At 35.2% G+C, this 20,095-nt stretch overlaps 1 protein-coding gene across 1 annotated transcript; it reads right to left on the reverse strand.

Annotated features, from left to right (window-relative positions):
- Nucleotides 1–2,326: 2,326 nt before the first annotated feature.
- On the reverse strand, nucleotides 2,327–5,429 carry LOC149795739 (latrophilin receptor-like protein A). The gene has a single exon (XM_089964127.1). The coding sequence runs from the start codon at nucleotides 5,378–5,380 to the stop codon at nucleotides 4,118–4,120; it is 1,263 nt and encodes a 420-aa protein (XP_089820253.1). The 5' UTR covers nucleotides 5,381–5,429; the 3' UTR covers nucleotides 2,327–4,117.
- Nucleotides 5,430–20,095: the final 14,666 nt, after the last annotated feature.

Consider the following 20,095-nt stretch of genomic DNA (forward strand, 5'->3'; position numbering starts at 1 on the left):
AGTACATAAATTACATAACAAGAAGTATTTCAATACTGTATGACTTCTCTATGAAATGAATAAGAACATTTTATGAGATCAAGCTTATGTGAAATTAAATTTTATGATGATAACTTAAGTCTTGAATAATTGAATCGATTCATCTAGACGCGGGTTCTGCACTTGATGCAGACAACCGGTACTGTCACATCAAAACGTGAAATGCATACATCAGTGCAACTGTATTGCAATGAGGTTATCACTAAAACATACAAATTACCTTCTTACAGTACCCTACTATCATTAGAGAGAATAATTGCGAATGCGAAAGTATAGAATCTCTAAATACGAAACACTCATGCTAATCCAAAATGGCGGACATCGTGATACAAGGATATACATGGACTTTTCTAGTCATGATTTTGCAGGTATTTTACATAGATTACAAATAGTAATAGCATAAGAACATACTATTTGTAGCAGATAAGCTAAACAGTACACTCTGAAAACTTTATGACAGACTTTCAAAGACGTTTTACCAAAAGAACCTCTACCTCGAAAATAGGTTACACATGTTAAGATCGGTTGCCAGGATTGGCTGCTAGTTTGACAGTCGATAGACATTAGATATAAATATAATTGCTATGCTTTGTAAGTGAACATTCTAATTCATATTTATATTCACCATACTTATAAAAACAAACTTAATAGAAACAAAGACTGAAAATATTATCCAAGTCATTGTGACTCTAGCCATGGTCATTACTGTATTGAGGAAAGGACTCATACCAGGTCAGCGATAATATTGGTCAGATACCATTCATCGTTGGAAATACACGTGTGATAGAGTCTCTACAAATCCTTTCATCATGCATGGGTTCATGAGCAATGGATGTTCTAACTCTAACCATTGTAATTAAATCTGCTTCGACTGTGCATCGAAACAACTAACCAACCGAAATTAACCTTTTGAATTCACGTTATTAATACAGACGAGATAGACGGTAAACTGTGCTGTCGAACCACTAGGTATGACTAGTAATAGTGAAATCGATTTACACATTGGCTTTTGACGTTGTGGAATATTGGAATTCTTGATATGTAAACGTTTTTTCTGGCAGATGGGTATATTCGCAAATGTAATAGCTGGAAGTGCAGAAGACATAGACTTTGCTTGCATTCTGACGTATGCTATCGTACCTGGAGTAATGAAAAATGAGACTAAAACATTTCAGCGAGGATAATAATATCGATCAATCAAATAGGCCGTCATGAGGTTTCTTTTTTACTGTTGGTTGCGATTTGAATTGCTCAATGCAAATGTGAAATCTAGAAAATGTAAATGCTACACGTGTGTTTTGAATGCCACACGCTATGTATGCAACCCCTCATATTTTATCCGAGAGGAATCACACATGGGTCTTACATCAACACACTCGTTAAAATCGCATGTATCCTAAACATCACTAAAATGTCATTGTACCGATAAAGGTACATAGAATAAAAAACATTTTTATGGTAACAGTTACATCAAGGAAATTGACGGAAACTAGACATCTATGCCGCACATTAATAATCTATACACATGCTTGCTAGTGAATTTGTGAAAGAATCAGAAACTTATATCGGGGAAACATTTCTTCAAAATATGCACACAAAAAATGAATTAGTGTTAACGTTCACTTCTTAAAATCACGCTCCTTTAATTCGATCTTTTATGTAAATGTTTTTTGGATATTTCGTTTTTTTCGTTTCTATGAGGATGGCAAAATTCATATGGAAATATACTGATTTTTACAATACATACATAATACTCAACGCCCACAGGAAACGCATTTGTTTAGGTCTTGAAATCTAAAGATTGCATTCAATGTCGTTTATAAGACGAGTTATACGAAAAGCAGTATAACATGTACATAAGGTGGAAGAATGAACATCAAACTATTTTATTATGTTGAAGCGAGCAATGTTTAATTTACTTTAATCCGTAAAGATAATAAAATTCTTGTAAATGGGGATTGGGTTGGTAGGGTATGGGTGAATATGTGGGGGCGAGTCATGGCGTATGGAAAGGAAGGCGAAGTAGACATTTTCTTTTCGCTGTCAAGGTCTTATTTTATATTTGTATTTCCAGTTAAATACTTTTTTAATATGGAAACTAATGGAAATATTAATGTCTCAAGTTTTTGTTTGTAACAAGAAAATGAATAAATAAAGACTTTAATATAATTTTTGGAAAATAAATATGCTTGTATTATGTTCGTCTTATTAATAAGACACCAAGATAAAGTTATAGCTGTGTTGCCGCTGCTATTGCAATAGTGCAAACTTTTCGTTTTGAAAAGTTCTTTTCATTTCTTGTTGCGCAATATATGTGAATGAGATTACACACTCTTTGTTTCAGTTCTTTTCTCTAGCAAATAATTAAATTGTTACAATCCCTGAAGCAAAGTTAATTAATACAGCAAGTATCATCTGGTTTTATATAAAACTTCTTCTCACAATTATTCGTGTTATGTATAACTATATTATGTATATTATTTTAATAATATTTATTTGGCTAAACGAAAAACAAAAGTTGCTTGAATGGTACTTTGAGGTATAAGGTCTTAATATACCCTGAGCTCAAAACAAACCAAAAGAGAAAGCAAAACAAAAGAAAGCAAACCAACACCAAAAAACAAACAAACAAACAAATAAACAACAAAAGAAAAAAGCACCACGCACACACACACAGACACACACACACACAACTTTCTCGAGTATTTATGTGACTCGCAAAACTGTATTGTACAGAACTGCAGAGTCCGAAAAGGTGTAAATAAAAATGAAATGTCATAAAAAATGATTTATTTAGAATAAACAGTTGAAGATATTTACTGTCTTTGAAGTGATTTTAAAACAAATTTGGAAAATGCTACCTATTGCGTGTCCTGTGTAAATTTGCCCAGAGAAGGAAATGCGAGATGAGAAAAGAAATAAGCGATGTTAACCATAAAACTGTGTTCAATAGCTTCCTTTGGATACAATTAATGCGCCACGTTATTAAAAAGAGTGAAGAGTTTATCAATGTTCGAATGCAAAAGGTTGTGATGGAAGGTAAGGTCTCATCTTAAGTACCTGCAATTTATGGGTTACCAGAGGACCAGTCGTTGGTCCTATATTACTTCATATAAAGTAATAGCCTATTAATAGGACTTAACAAGTCAGCCTCTTATCTAATTGCACTGCCGTATATTTAATCAGAACTAATTAATCTGATAGTCATCATAAACAGATTTAGAGAGGCTTCAGGTTTGGAAATAAGAGCGGATACGGGATTTAATCCAGGAAAATATCAAGACCGCCAGGTTATAACAGCTATCAAGCTTATATCCACAAAATACTTTCTCGATTAACAAAGTTTTATTTTTCAAATTGTCACTCATGGAAACTATTATGTGTCAATTTTAATAATCTCTTTTGCTGATATTGCTAATTCGGCAAATCATATTATTGGCATTAGTAATTTAAATATAAAAATTAAAAATTAAAATGCAGCAAAATTTCTGTTAAAGTCTTAGTAATTTCAGAGAAATGCGCTATGTGAACTTCTGAATTATCATCCACAACACCCAATTGTGTTCGAGATGCCGGATATATCGGCTGTTGAATTATTGGGTAGATGATATCTAGTTCTATTTCACAAAGTTGTATAAAGCATTGAGGATGTATCATTGTCGCAATACATACACTTAAACAGAAACTTTAATAGGACAGAACGATTTCATGGCTTTTAGACCAATCTATGCTACTAACGACATCTATATGCACTAAATCTTACAGTGGCAATATTTCAATGGAATTCCATTCCTGAAACAATTTGTAAAATCTCTGGAACTCTCTCTCTCAGTCGTGCATTCTTGCAATGAGAAATATTTACCAGATGAAACTATGTTTTCCAGCTGCTTGTACATGTTAGGGTAACTCCTTGACTTAACCTTGTAAATCTATAAAATGAATCCTTTAATAAGTTTCAAATTCTCGTTCTCTCAAACTGACCTCTTATGTTATCTTTAAAGTTTCCTAACATGCCCAGAAGTACACATTGGTCAAGAGAGTTATAGTTAAATATGCAGAAAGATAGACAAATCTATTTTCAACATGCACTATTTTCAGTGTAGTGTATCTTACGCTTTGAACTACTGAAAATGCTGGCAGAGGAGTCTGACGATTTTCCTTGGACAAGCCGAAGAACACGTCTGTTTATTACGAAGGAGATCATGATAAAGACACCAAGAGATGCATTCAGTACAATGAAAACGTAAGAAAGAGTAATTTCCTTAGTCCATTGATATAGAAATCCAAAAATCCAAGTTATTCCAGTGAGAGAGGAGAGCTTAGTGAGGATGACAATGTTGTTTCTATCATTTTTTACTTTTTTCTCTATATTGGGTAAAGAACAGAACTTATAAATTACTGCAAGGAACATGAAAAGGTTAGACAGAACGACAAAACCAACAGGCAGAGCAAACGTGTAACCCACCATGATTCCACTAGATATATAACAGATTCCTGATCCGTAGCCAATTTCTGCCATGTCTGACTCAGCCAAACCTTTGATCACATTGACCAAAACAAGCAAACATGAGATCGTAAAGACAGTTAACGTGTATTTGACAACAGTCTTGGACGATGACACCTTTAGGTTCGGTTTGTTCAATCTACAAAAGACGATGAACATGTGAAACGTGCATATGTTCAACCAAAATACAGTTGAAAGCCAAAATATGTGAAGAAGTATCCCTAAAAGTTTACAAGTCCATCCTGAAAAGGTGTCAGCAATTACAAATATAAGATATAGTATTTGTGCACAAATCAAGTTAACAATTAGGACTATGTTATTTTTACCTGGAACTGTCTGCAATATAGGAAAACGCAAGTAAATAATAAACGTAACAACAAGACATATTAAGGACGATCCTGTACAAACAACGGATAAAATTGTTTCTACACTAATGTGTCTTTTGCCAACTGACGACATGTCATTGAAAGATGCTATATATTTTCCACTGCAAATATGTATGTTATTTTGAGTCACATTTTTTATGATGAATTCAGTCATGTTCAGGTAGAGATTCAGTGTCGGCAAGACCACACCATGTTCCATGATGGTCCATTCGTATTCTTCTTTCTTAATCTCAATTAACGTGCACGGCAAAATGTCGAAAGGTAACCTAATCAAGCTTCCCAAGGCTGGACAAGACCAGTCATCGTTCGGTACTATAGGTCGAATCATAGTTTTGTTGTCTCCTTTACTTGGGTATGCAAATCGAAGTAGCTCAGACAGCAGTAATGACCTGGAATCACCAAGCACATCGAATAAGTCAACTGAGATGTTCTTACTGGTGACAGGTATCATTTGAAATGCCTCCTCTTCGATATATATTAACTGTGGATGAATTGTATATACCGCGGTCTTGTTCACCATGATTCTGACTGCACCATTTGTGATATTTAGTATAAATGAATCTATTTCCTTAAACGAATAATAGTCTCTGATTTGAAATATCCATCTTGCCGCAATATACTCAATTGTTGATAAATTTATGGAATTCACTGCCGCACTTTCTGATTCCATGAAGATATTGCTGTAATTATAGTCTGTCTTATAAATTATTTCTTTGGAACATATACTCGTTGAATGTATGCTCCATTCCAAAACTTCAGAAAACCATGTAGTCATTTCATCAATAAGTCCATTAACTTGATATGTAAGGCATCGTTCCTCAATACTGAACCCAATAACGAGTTCAAATTTAGCACCCTTCACTCCAAGAAACGTGTTTACACATTCGCCATTAACTAGACGTCTTGTCGAAGAACAATACATCTTGCGACACTCGTTCTGAAAAGAAAAGGATCCCTAAAGTTGTACTAGCTAATTGTTTTTTTTTAATACTTTGTCCCAAAACTGGCAGATGCGATATAAACCTGCCAGGAATTGCGTGTTTGCGCGTCTTATGTGGTGGAAAGGTAAACGTTTGATGTATGATCTTGTTTATACATGCATGAACTGGGTATAGGTATACGATTGGTGGAGATGAAGTGAAAATGACGTGCTTATTTTGTGAAAACAAATACGCGAGCTGTCCTAGGAACAGGAAACAGAAAAACAAACAAACAAAAAAAAAAAAACAAAAAAAAAACAAAAAAAAAATGTTGCTGTTACCATTATGAAGTTTTACAAGGTGAAAACGTTAAAAACCGCAATATGTCAATGCCAAGGATAATTTTTTTGATAAAAAATAAACTTCAGACCTTATTTATTTAAAAATTTGCGAAAGTGTCTATGCGTGTTACCTCGTAGGGATCAAATATTTTTTCTTCTCCGCAGGGCGTCGATTTCTCGGGCGGTTTTATTTCTTTCTTGAAATTTAGAAGGGCTGAAAAGGAATTCCCTTTGTCATATGTTGGTGGTATCAGCAGTTTTGGACTACACGTAGGATTTACTAAGTTATGGTCTTCATATTCATTACATAGCATACAATATACATTTGTATACAGTCCGTCCATACTTCGATATACAGACCCTACATTCAAAGTACAAGCTCTTTCAACGATTTCGCTGTTTCTTCGCCATTTGCCTGTCAGATTGCATTTTGTAACCATTGGTGGACAAGCGTTTGTGTGATATTCAACAACATCATCTGGCTTGTAAAGAAGATTACATTGTTTTTGATCTATAAACTGCATTATTGTATCCACATCTGCACTCACACCTACTAAGCAATGTAAGACGGTGCTCCAATATGTAAGGTTACTGGCTATAACTTTGTTGCAAGCGGCACAATGCCTATTTTTGTAGTTTATCCTTCTTGATGTGTCTGTTACAGGGATGATATCTGAAAACTCTTCTAGGGTTGTCGGACGCTTTGGCCTAATACATGCATCTTCTTCAGATTCTTCAGTTGAGAAAGGACATTCAGATACAAAATAATATCCTTCCCCTTGAAGAAAGGGATTTGACTCATCAACGAATGCTGCGTGCTGGCAGTTGCCTTGATAATTATCTCTTTTGATGTTGCCAAAGTATTGGTCACTGTTATAGTTAGGACAACAGTTGCCGATGATTTCGCAAGTAGAGTTGCAGCTGCACGGATCACAGCATTGTCTTATAAATGGAGCAGATCTGAGACCAAGAGAAAAGTTACATAAACTCGTAAATGGACAATATTTCAGGTGTAGCCTTGTGGCCTCTCTTGCAAAAGAATCTGGTATGCTCTTCAACAATGACTTGACATCATCGCGAGAAAAGATTTTGTCAATTTCCGAACCAGGAAAGAAGTTATCTGAGGTAAACGTGAGTGTTTCATTGTACTGGTTGGCAACTTTGTCTGATGGGATATAGTCTGGTAATTCGAAGTTTTCTGTGTTGTTTTCTACTATAGAGTCGTTTGTCAAGTTTTGATTTACAGTGTTCTTCAACAAGACCATTAATAATACTATAACATGTATCCCAAAAGAAATTCTTGACGACATGTTAACCGATTATGTTTTATCTTGCTTACTCATTTGAGCCCTTTTGGGGATTAGTTACTTCTTGTCCTGTACGTAAAGCACTTTCCCTTTTCCCACTAGAGACATTCAAAAACCTGTAATGAAAGATTAATTTATGTAACATATACCAAGCAACATACTATGAAGTGTTTCTATACGGATTCACGGGGTACTTGAACATATACTATCTTGCTTCATATCAAAATTTACTCGGAATCATTTATTGGTTGGAAAATCTCTCTTTGTGATGCACGATTTTAATCAGATCTAACATCGGATGTCAGAAGTGGTGAGTTATAAATACAAACAGTTATGCATAGGTGTCAGAGCTAATTCCATAGACCGAATGCTATTGTTCGACACAGATCGTTTATATGTGCGTGTGGATTTGTCATACTCCGAATCCCTAACATGTTTCCCTGTGCTTATGAAAAGCGCAATAACAAGAAATTAGATTGTGAAAAGAATGGTTACTTTAGACACATTCCAGGTCGTGGAAAATGTTTTTAATTCATTGCAGTTTCATTTAATACATGACTTTTCTCACTATCTCCAAATTATATTCCAAGTAAAGCATTGAAGTATCACTAACTAATTTGCAAATAACATCACTGACGATGGAGCTCTAAACCATTTTTTCATAATTATTTTAAGTCCAGGATAGCTACATGTTGTCGTATAAAGCGAGGCAATATATTACCATTTTAATTTATTCCTGTATCATTATCAGACATTTATTGGAAAGCCGAGCTTAAAATTAAAATGGAACTGTTTAATGAATTATAGATTAAATGCACATTCATCAGGGCAAAAATTTGACTGATTAAACAATCTACGAAAAAAGAAAGTGATGTGCAATGTCTTATTTTGTACGGCCTTAAGATGAAGGGTGATTGAAAGTTAAACCTTTTATGTCATACAATTATGTGTCGTCCAGCGATAGAAATTTACCTATAGTAATATCGGACTTATGGATGCGTAAGTATTAACCTTTATATAGTTGTGAATGCAACTGGTTTATAAACAGGAATTTGCGTGAATATTTTAGTTATGTACTTGATTAAAATTAATGGAATAAAAGAATATATTGACTAAACTTGAAGAAATGTATTTTATTTTTCCGTGTGAAAGGGATAAAAAGGAGGCTCATTTTGATGCGTTTGTGGCAAAAGTAGATTTAGGCAAGTTAAAGAAGTACGCACTAAGAGGAAAGGCAAAAATGTTGGACATATCCCATTATATCAACGGTTCAATGAATATAAATATGGAAATAAATTTCGGTAAATATATACAGAAAATAAATATAAATTGAATATAGATCACATAGTTTTAGATATGTCATGGTTTACCGCCATATTACATGACTGAGCTAATATACTTAAAGTTTAGCGCATTACTTACAAAGTAACTAAGACTTTATTCAACCGTTATGTTGATTAATATTACTATGAAATCAATTTTCTCATCAGCGTTATTGCTTTGAATTAGTTATGTAAATTATACAAAATATTCGTAATTTGTCAATAATTCAAGGACAACTGATCCTAATGCAAAACCCACCATGAAAATACTTTCAACAAAATCTTGTTTTGTCATTTCTTTAAGCAGCGATGCGAAATAATGTGCCTTAAATCTCTTTTCTATGGTATTATAAATACAGCATTTAACCAACATTACGACTAGTGTAGGAAACAATTCAGCTGATAGCCAACAAATAATATTGTATATTTTCTGGCTCACTTATGATGATTTATGCCGTCATGTTTTGTGTTTTGTAATTTATGTGTGTAACAGGAAAGAACAATACTAAATTGGAACAATTGTAGTTATATATCTTGACATACGTATTTTTCTTGTTTGAACGGATTTTGCGCACATTTTTTAATTCTGTTTGGTGTGTAAATTTGCATCATCTCCGGAGAAAGTGCTCAAGCAAATTTGCGCATATGTAAATTTGCACGAATGAAAATTTCAGCATGTGAACCAATACAAAAATTGAAGAGACACGTGAATCTTACATTGATTCCCTTACCTAATCCTGAAAAATGTACAGTGATTTTTGTTTTGCAAAATATAATCTAAGCTTTCTTTGGATGATCCATTTCATTATTCGAGATTATTCGCTTGAATTCTTTTCATGCAAGCCTTTTTCTGAAGCATGTTTTTCGACCTTGCGAGAAATTGTTCCGTGGAATGGATCGATAGATCATTGATGGATAATTAGGTGAGTAGAATGGTATGTAGAGAAATGTTACGTGGTAGTATAAGTACAGTCACACATATCATAAATAGCCCTCTCTGGAGAATGTGAATGTGCCTCTAAGGGCAGGTGGTTACTAATAAAGGGTTTATTTCTGCAGTGATTCGGTGTAACTGACCTTGAAAAAGTCTATGTTGAAGACAAGTGATAACTTGATAGAGGCAATCTTTCAGGCAGGTCTAATTGATTATTCCGTGATATTCTTCAAAAGTTCATGCCACGAAGAGTAAGACATTTCAAATTTACGGAATGAACATAATGATTTCTAATAATATTTCTAAGTACTATTCTTCAGTAAAAAGATGATTACATTATAATGTGTGTAGAAGATACGACTGTCTCTGCCAGTACAACTTAACTTAAAAAACTTTGCTCTGGTGGTTAAAATAAACTGTTAAAACCAATGGAATATTCGGGGTAAAACATCACCACAATGGCCATAACCATGAACATGTTTTGTCTGTTAAAATGTAAAACACGTGACCTAAGGTCTCTAATATGAAGCCCCATGTCAAATTTGGTTTCCGTCGTGGGGGTATTGAAGTCACGTGCGGATAGATGAACGCGCTAGAGTAAAATTGTGCACCATTCATAGAAAAGTGAAGAGCGCAAAAATGACAGGCCTAATATTTTCGAAACTTGCTGAGAACAAATTCCATGCATAAGCTCAAAGTTCGAAACTGTTGAGGTTCTGTAACTGTAAGTAGAATAAACAAAAACTCAAAGAACTTTCAGAATTTAGTCTCTCTCTTGTCTGCTAAACTGTAATGACTATATTTATGTATTTCTTGTATCATATCTGATTCTGGCGTTCTGAGCGTGATATTGAATTTGAGTTTCTATTCAAAATGTTTCAAGAAGAGTGTCAGATGTTCTACCACTTTTTCATATTTCTGCAAGAATGGCACAAATTATGTCTCAAAATAATTGATAAAAAGAACGTAAACTTTTTATTGTATGAAGATGATGATGACGACAATGATGTTGTTCTTGAAGAAGGTGACGATGATAGCAATATAAACCTTTGCCACACACTTTATTTTCCTTCTGCCTTCTTTTTCTCCTCCTCCTCCTCATCATCATCATGAAGACTTATCAAGCCTATCTCCCTATAATGACCTTAACGTTTTAATTTTATCTCCTCTAGGAAATGAAGCCATGTTGTACCAAAGCTGCCTAATTTACATGCATTACTTACAAACTATGCGAATGCATTGCAGATATGCTAATACATACGCGCGTGTATAGACAATTTGTGAACGAGAATATGGAATAAGGCAAGCATTACTGCACTAGTTACCAGAACAACTTAACTAATGTATCCGATATTCTGAAATTATCATGAAAACTATAAGCGATGTACATTAAACTAAGAAGGGTAAAATATTCGAGGTCAAGTAATGCCATGAAACATATCAAGTTCTTGTTGACTTCCTCTTCATGCCTGAGTATCATGTCTACAACAGAGTAAAAATTGGTTCATCCCGTATAGTTCGCAAATGATAATAATAATAATAATAATAATAATAATAATAAAACGAAATTCACGTTTCTTACCTATGAAAAATAAATAAATTTCTCCAACACTGATGTCATCGATGTTTGCTTTCCTTCAAATAGATGGTGGCTATGTGTTTCATGAGATTAAAACATTTCATTATATGAAACAAACTGAACTCTAACATCTATGATTGGCCAGTTGATTTATGATGTGGTCGTTGTGTATGAGATTCATAATCCAATAATCTATTATGCTTTAGTTATGACAAAGTACATGACGACACGTTGAACCGTTCTTATATTTATAAGATTAGTTACTGACGCAATTTACATACAATATGCTAATTCTTGTGCACGTTAAGACAAGATAAATCGTTAGTGACATAATTACTCCGTTCGACGAGAGATTATCCATGCCTAGAACAGACAGTATACCTGTCCGGTATAATAGTTCTCGTTGACAATAAATACATGTCGACATCGAATGAGTATCATAGGACTAATTGATCAAAGGTACATTTTTTCAAACTGGATATGCTTTTATGAAAAATGAACTTAAACACTTCTTTTCACTTTACTCAAATCGTCACGTGCTATTTGAAAGATTTTTAGAAGCATTGTTTAGTCATACAAGTAGGACTGAAATGGTTCTAAAGATTGCAGATTGTGTTGTTTATGCAGGCAATGGTTTGTAACAACAGACCCCTGTTGTAGAACTTCAGGCCGATACGTGAACAGTTTTTGTTGTTGTATGAATGAGTTGCACAAATGTGACAGATCGTCTAAACAAATCATTCAAGCAGATATTGTGATCCATCTTCTTGAAATGTATTTCACTTTCAGATTATCAATCATGTACATATTTTAATATACACACTCTCACGACAATTTCACTTTGTTATCATTCACTTTACGCGATACAGCACCAATCGATATATATATGTGTGTGTGTGTGTGTGTATGTATATATAGTAACGTATAAGGAGGCGTGTTTAAACGAATATTTAGAGCTATGGTATCAAACCTTTCTTCTTTCTGTTATTACTAAGTTTTTACTCATCGATTGAAATGGGCCCTCGATATAGTTCATGGAACCCTGGCGCTTGCCTATGCGAACAAGGTAAAAACAACTATTGTCTTTATCGTCTTAAAATGTCGCTAGAGGCAGCAAAGCTACTTGTAGAAATTTGACCTCTAGCTTAATTATTAGAATAAATACCTCACAATTATCTTGGCTTTCTTTGGGGTTGGGGGTTGGCTTATCCCTTGTTTGATCTTTTCAGGCCACAGGGTTTTCCTCTCTATATTTTTATCGGTTACTAAAATAGCTTAAAATTAAAAAGGTTTGATCAAAATTTTATGAGTACCCTAAGGTGTTATTATTGTTATTTTATGATGGTATATATTAAATTAAATTAAAGTATTGGCTATATATTTGTTTATTTTTTAATTTTATGAATAATTCAGAAATTTATCTTATATCTCGGCTGTCATATACTGTTTCTTCCTATTCCTCATCGTAGTGTAGTTGAACTCTTCATACTCTTCTCTTGTTCTTCCTTTATCATTTTCTTTTTCTCCAACTTTTCTCCACTGTCCTCATTCTCTGATCTCTCTTCGAGTTTTTCTTATTTCCTTTCATCTTCAGATTTCGTCTTACTTTTTTCTCTTCGTGTTGGTCTTCACGTTTCAGTGAACTTTATTTAGCTTGTTGGACTTGTTGTTGCCCTTCCTTATTTTCCTATTGTTGTCGTTGCTTTCGTTGCTGTTGTATCTTGTTTGTTTACTTATATGTCGTCATTGTTGGTCGTGTTTGCTGTTGTTAACTCTGTTTCATTTTCTTTCTCTCCTCGTTCTGGCTGGGAAAAAGTGTCATCTCCGTAACAAATACTTGTCCTTCTTTTGGTTTATTTGTCTCTAATAGTGTAGGGAATTTTCTCGTCATATGCCCTATATTTCCACAATTCTTGCGTTTCCAGTGATATATACAACCTTTGTACCATGATTTTACTCGAAACCCATGCTTGAAAAAACACTGGTGTTTTGTTCTTCATTTATTCTTTTTCGACTTCAACAATCCCTATCCCATTTTTAATTGGGCTAAAGAGGTTAGTGGACATGCTAGCATTTGTTACTTTTACTTTGAATTTCTTTTCAAAGCGCTCAACTGTTGCCTGCAATGATTTCCATTGGCAGGTACGATGAGTGCAATTCTCCTGTTCTTTTTATGTTTCTTAGGATTTGTGTTGGTTCCTTTATGTATACCGTTTCTCCTCCAATTTTCATATTGCTGTAAGGAAGTATCGGCTGTTAACCACGCGGGCTCGGGGTGTAATCTTTGGATCATTTTCTATTTAGTGCATCAGTGAGCTTGGTAAAATTTTGATTTACTAGTTTAAGAGCTACCGATATAGCTGATATAGATGGTCTTCTTTCTAAACGAACCTCCGAAAAATATATTTCCTGCGTTCCCTCTTTGTAAGTGCATTCTAAAATCTAGCCTTATATTCTCTCTATTCGTTTTGTTCTGAAATATCATTCTAGTTCCGTAAGTTCTTTCCGGTTCGCCATTTTGCACGTGCTGCACGTTTTTCTAAGTTAATAAAACTTCTCACTAGTGTTTTATTTTTTGTATTATTGTGTTGTTCTCTGCTGGCTTCTGAAACTTTCTGCTAGTCTTTTCAAGCATTTAGATGGGAACACAATCATCCATTCTATATGGAACATGCCTTTCTCGGCGAGGTCGCTCAGCGGATGGCTCATCAAATTGGGAATCCATTTCATCGCCATCAATTTCACCCGCAATCGTATCGCCACATGGTTCAGGCAAATCTACATGTCCGACATCCTCTGCAACATCATGAGCTTCAACAACCTCTGAGTTGTGTGGCAGACTAGATTTTCCATTTAGTAGCTGGGTACGGCAAAGTCGCAGGCGGTCACATTATACAATATGTGGACCTTCAATTCTCCCACAGTTCACACTGTACGTGACTTCACTCACTTTGTTTAAAACTTTAAATGGTGCCCGCGACTGACTCAAAAGCTTGGGATAAAACCTTATATTTCGTTGTAGAAAGAACACATTAACGTTCTCTCCTGCTTTGAATCATAGCGCAACGCCGACCGTGGCTTGATCCTACGTATTTTTGCAAGCATCGTCTCAGGTTGGTTAAATTCTGGACAACTGTTTTATATATGCCATCTCTGGCCACATTTGAAAAAGAATCAGCTCTAATGTTTGTACTTGGAACAGTCTTAGAGCACAACGATCATCTAATTCAACAGAACAAGCATATTCGCCACCAATTCTGATATTTCCTTCCGTTATTTCCCGTCGGCTCCTAACTGAAGTTAATATCTACTATCATCCTCGCGTTGTTGTTCTGTGCGATCAAAGGCATACAAGTTCACAGGTTTGGTATATGGTGTCATTTAAACGTTTTGACAGCTCGTTTTGAATGGGAAGTCGCGCATGCGTATCTAACAGCGTGTCACTAACATTTATACAGTTCATCGTCATTATTCTTTGAAAATTGCTCATTCTCATAATTCTTACCAGGCACCATCCCTCAGGTTTCCGATGACGCCTTGTAGTTGTCATCAAAGAGCAACATCAAAATGATGCCTTTTCGTTCGGCACTCCAATCATTTTGGTGGACACATGCCTCAAAATGGAACTTATAATCTAACCAGGAACCAGTTCCATCAGATTTTGCTGTTTTGATATGACATGATTTCGTCTGATTTGTATAATTTGGCATCATATCTGTGGTAGACACATGCGCTCGCAGACATGGCTCAGGACATTCACCATATATACTACTTATTGTAGGAAGTTATGTGTGCGTTCGATGAGCTCAAATGTTTTGCTGGCACACATGTTTGGATACAAAATACGGGATAGGTGTTACAATCTGGTTTTCACACACCAGAATATGTGCTTCCCTTTTGACTATCTTGCACAATTTTAACATGTTGCATACTAAGATTGCTTGGCGCCAAGATGTTATGGGACATTGCATGTGCCCCAGACGCATGAGACCTCTAACCATTGCGCCTCACCTGAAACGTGTAACTCTTGCGCCTGCGCCACGGCACAGGGCTCATTATTTTGTACATCCTTCGCAACATTTCTTACAGAGCTTGCTAATTGGACTATACAGTGCGCAATGACTTGCAGGGCTGAATCTAATTGTCATCAATGGTTTTACTCAACGCTTACTTCTAGTTTCATTGGCCTTAGGCTTTGGATGTCGTGCGCTTCTCTTTGGGAGAACCACTATCAACCATCCCGAAAGTTTGCTTGTAATATTCATTAATCAGCCCAGGCAAATTTCAGCACTTTGTCTGTGTATTGAATCAATCGGTGTTAAACGTCATCTTCTTCCAATCCGACCGCTGGCACCAATTAATATGTGACGTGTAAGGGGTGTGTGCATAAAAGAATATGTATATGTTTGATACCCATGTCAGTTCTTGATTAAATGGAATGTGTTACTGCGGATCGGTTGAAAAATCTGGTATTGCAAGCGCTACCAATTGGAGATGAATGAACGTACTGTCGGATGTTGAATTAAAAGTAGTTACACTTTTATTAATAGCATGAATGCAATTTTCCATTGGCAAAGTCATTAATGAAGCCGCTCAACAAGGTATTGCCGATTCGATGGTTGTAAATCTGGCCATGAAAAGAGGATTGTGGATGTAGACTGAACCTGGTCTTGACTGGCAAGGTCACCAATGAAGTATTAGACGAAACAGATAATGCATAAGTAAAAACAATGGCACAATTAACAGATGCACCTGCTAACGCGCATGACATGGGCATAATTGTGATTGTAGATCGCAGCACCCGATATTTTCAATACTTTACATACCCGGATAGTGACCTCAGGCCATTAGAATAAATTTTCAAGTTCAGGTTACATCTAGTTTTTGTTGTTGTTGTTGTTAGACATTCTTCAAAATCAGTGGAAAACGTGTACAGGTGAACTATAAGAACGGCTTTGATGACCAGAGCAGTATATATCATTGCTGTAAAGAAATTGTAAGCAATTATCAAACAACGTTGACATTGCCCATCGTTGGTGCTATACAAGTATACATCAAAATCATTAAAATCTTAAACGGATCACAATTAGTCATGCTAAAGGACACACCAACACGCTAATGATGATGAAGATGCAGAAGCCATACTCACTGACACCGGCAACGATTTCGTTTTCTTGTGGGATTCCTCTCATTCGTACATTTGAGTTTTATGATTACAATGTTATTTTGGAGCCATGCACACAGTTATGCTAATCGGTAATGGCATTACCAAGGCTTGAAGGAGGTGTCGCTGGCAAAGTTAAGGTGTCAACATTGACGTTTTGTATACCTGCACTAATCAACTGTCTGATCTCAGCAGCGCGTTTGTTGACGTATATTTAGCCTGGAAGCGCGTCAATGCTGTGGTTTTTCGCGCTCTCGACAGACTCGACGATATTCACGGTTCTGGGTCAGTTTTCATGGCAAATAAGTACCCAACGTGGTCTCCAAAACACGCGTTCTTGGCATTTCAAATTACAAATCAGAGTGACAGCCAAGAGCTTAATGCGATTATATTTGACCATTTAGGAGTATCTGAAGTTTCTTTGCGGTTACAAGGTCATTAGGAACCAGCGGATTTTTTTTTGTTGACTTCACAAGTAATCAGGTCTCACGTGCATATCAGAGGCTATTGTCGTAGTTGCACCGGCATCAAAACATTGACACGGGACCGCCGAGTTCCTGGCATGACTTCACCACTTTGTAAATGTTTTATTACTTCTCATTAGAAACGTTGAAACGTTGAAGCTGTTCAAACAGGTTAGTTCTCTTGTTGAACCCATAACGTAAGGGATATTCTAAAACCCAAGTAATTGTTCTTATCTCACTTGGCTATAAGGCAGCGTAAGCACATTTTATAGTCATTCGTCCATCGTACGTTATCCACAATTTCTATTTATAATTTCCCAAATGACCCTGAACAGAATTTGACCAAGTTTGAATGAAAGTATCGCTACTTGAAACTATTGTTTATTTGGCTTAAATGGTGTCAGTCCATCTTGAGTAATGCCAATGGTACTAAAAGTTATTTAAAAAACCCAACTTTAAATGATGTCTTCAGAATTTCGTCAGAATTTTAAACAAAATACGGGCAAATGTCTTTTTCTGGTTTGTCCTCAAAGCAAATTTGTCTAAGCCAATCTAATACGACATCAACATGTAGCTGGCATTACTATAATTTATAATAAAACTTTAATATATCTTTTCTAAGAAACCACTCAACTGAATTATGACTGAATTATTTGAAATTAGCCTGGCATACAGGTCTTTCAGATCTGTTCAAATAATGCAGCTCAGCAATCACATTTATCCGCTATTACTAAAAAAAGAAGAAAACTTCACAGAAGCTGTTTTTTTTAGAATTCAACCATATTTTACAATAACCATAACATCTATATACAATACCTAAATTTATGATCAAATTAACTCGCAGGTAACAACTTGATGGAAGGAAACATTGTGATCTTTTCATTCTTTCTTCAAGACAGTACTGATCAAACAGAAGAAAGAAAATCAGGATTAAATCAAAGTATCAGATCTCAGTTGCTTTTGCTTTTAGTTCCTTGAGTTCAAACCAGATCATCAAGTTCACAGATCTTCACTCAAAGACTTTGTATGATGTCTGGTTGGGTCTCTATGGCGATGGAGCCGATATCATATCCTGTACATCCATCTTTAAAATCTTATCTTTACTCCTCCTGAACGGAGGGATATTGACAGAGTGGTTGCACTACAAGTGTTTTTATGACGTCAATTTGGTCCCAGTAAAACTGATTTTCTCTGAGATAATCTCATACATTCTATATGGCCGCCATTACGGCCATCTGTAAAGTCGTGTTACTGTTCATGATTAGGATGGCTAATGCTGTGATGTGAATTTTACATGGAAAATTAATATAATAAACTTAGAAATTTTCAGTTCGACCTCTATCCAAGTGTGTTAATATCTATCTATCTATCTATCTATCTATCTATCTACATATATATCTCTCTGTGTGTGTGTGTGTGTGTGTGTGTGTGTGTGTCAAATATGAATGAAAATTCATTGGTCCGCTTTCTGCTTAAAATCTGGTATACATAGTTGAGAATACCAGGTTATACAACAGTGAAGTTGTAAAGAATTTAAGTATTCGACAGTGCTTTGATCTTGTGAAGCTATGCCATTTTCCAGTCACCAATGCAGCGGTTCATATATATATACATATATACATACATACCTCTGTGTGTGTGTAGTACATTACAATCTCATTTATACCTCGCAAACATAGACTTTTGTGATTAATTAGAAATGATAAGACATCTTAGTGATTTAAAATTTCATTGAAAAGAAGTCTAAATAGAAAAGGAAATTTACTTTGCTACCAGAGCACGCATAATAAGGTATGTGTTCGGCGTTAGTATCGGTTGTGTTTATTGTGCCCAGAAGTACTACGTAGACAATAATTTGTTAGTGTATAGTTTCATCTATACGGTCTATATCATAACTTTCCAAGTGATAAAAACTCAAGTACACACACACACACACACACACACATACATACATATATGCATACATTCATGATAGCTATTTTTCAGCTTCTGTTGTCTGTTTGCCTGTCTGTCTGTATATACATATATATATATATATATATATATATATATATATATATATATATATATATATATATATATATATATATATATATATATATTAGGAAACTACCGGGATCCCATGAGGAAGTGTTATAGATCATGTCCTGTTTGATATCAGTATCACTGGTTTACTATAAAGAGAACATGTCGAAGCTTCTCTCTTAGAAGGAGAGATAAAAATATTTCGTGACCCGAATTGGGTCAGTGATGTTCATACCTAACAGGAAATCTTGGTATATTTTACCGAGAAGTCGAGGCTAGCGCCTACTATTTATAACTGAGATGAAGGAAAAGTATTGTAAATCGATGATCACAATTCCGGCGGTGGGAATCATTATATTTATTGTATGGTGATGAGTCTATCGTGCTCGTACAACCAGTGGGATAAGAGAAGGACGTTGAAGCAATTGTTACAATCATCCCACCCTAACAACCAATATGCGAGGTCAGGTGACTAAAGCTAACTAAATAATAGCAACTGTTCTTAAATTAAATTTCTCGAAGTTGAAAATATGACTGTGTGGTGATAATAGAGCCATAAAGGATATCTAGTTCACTCGATAACAACAGACATAACATGGTAATACTTTATTCAGTTCAGCACTTAGCGAACAGAGGTTGTCAGTTGATATTAGCCTAAGACTATTTTACATTCAATTTAAGGAAATCTTTCTTGGCAAATGATATAGGACTGTATGGAAATGGGAAATTTCCTAACTGAAAGTATTGTTTAAAAACAATAATAGATAAAACTACCAGCTATATTGCTGCGACACATCCACTAGCGTTAAATTGCAAATGCATGCGGTTCATACTACATATAGCTACGTCTACTTATATATCAATTTTGTTTTGCATGTTGTACTTTTAAAAATGGCATTCATAATGATCAATTTAATCAGTTTATGTCGCATGACGACAGTCACCTAGGTGTCTGACCAACTGGCCTGAAAACTCCAAAGTGCTTGCTGTTTGCAATTCGGTAATGGGTCATACGAGACCAGCGGTACTACCTTTGTTCAGGGGACAATTAATTGCTGGAAATGCACGTGCGATCGATTCCGTTACTAATCCTTTTATCATGTGAGGGTC

This window comes from Sinohyriopsis cumingii, chromosome 7 (assembly GCF_028554795.1).
Source record: "Sinohyriopsis cumingii isolate HCF-2022 chromosome 7, ASM2855479v2, whole genome shotgun sequence".
In the NCBI taxonomy this organism is placed as follows: Eukaryota; Metazoa; Mollusca; class Bivalvia; order Unionida; family Unionidae; genus Sinohyriopsis; species Sinohyriopsis cumingii.

What these genes read in the sequence shown, in the direction of transcription:
- LOC149795739 (XM_089964127.1), bottom strand. Translation starts at nt 5,380, where the DNA reads ATGATACCTGTCACCAGTAAGAACATCTCAGTTGACTTATTCGATGTG.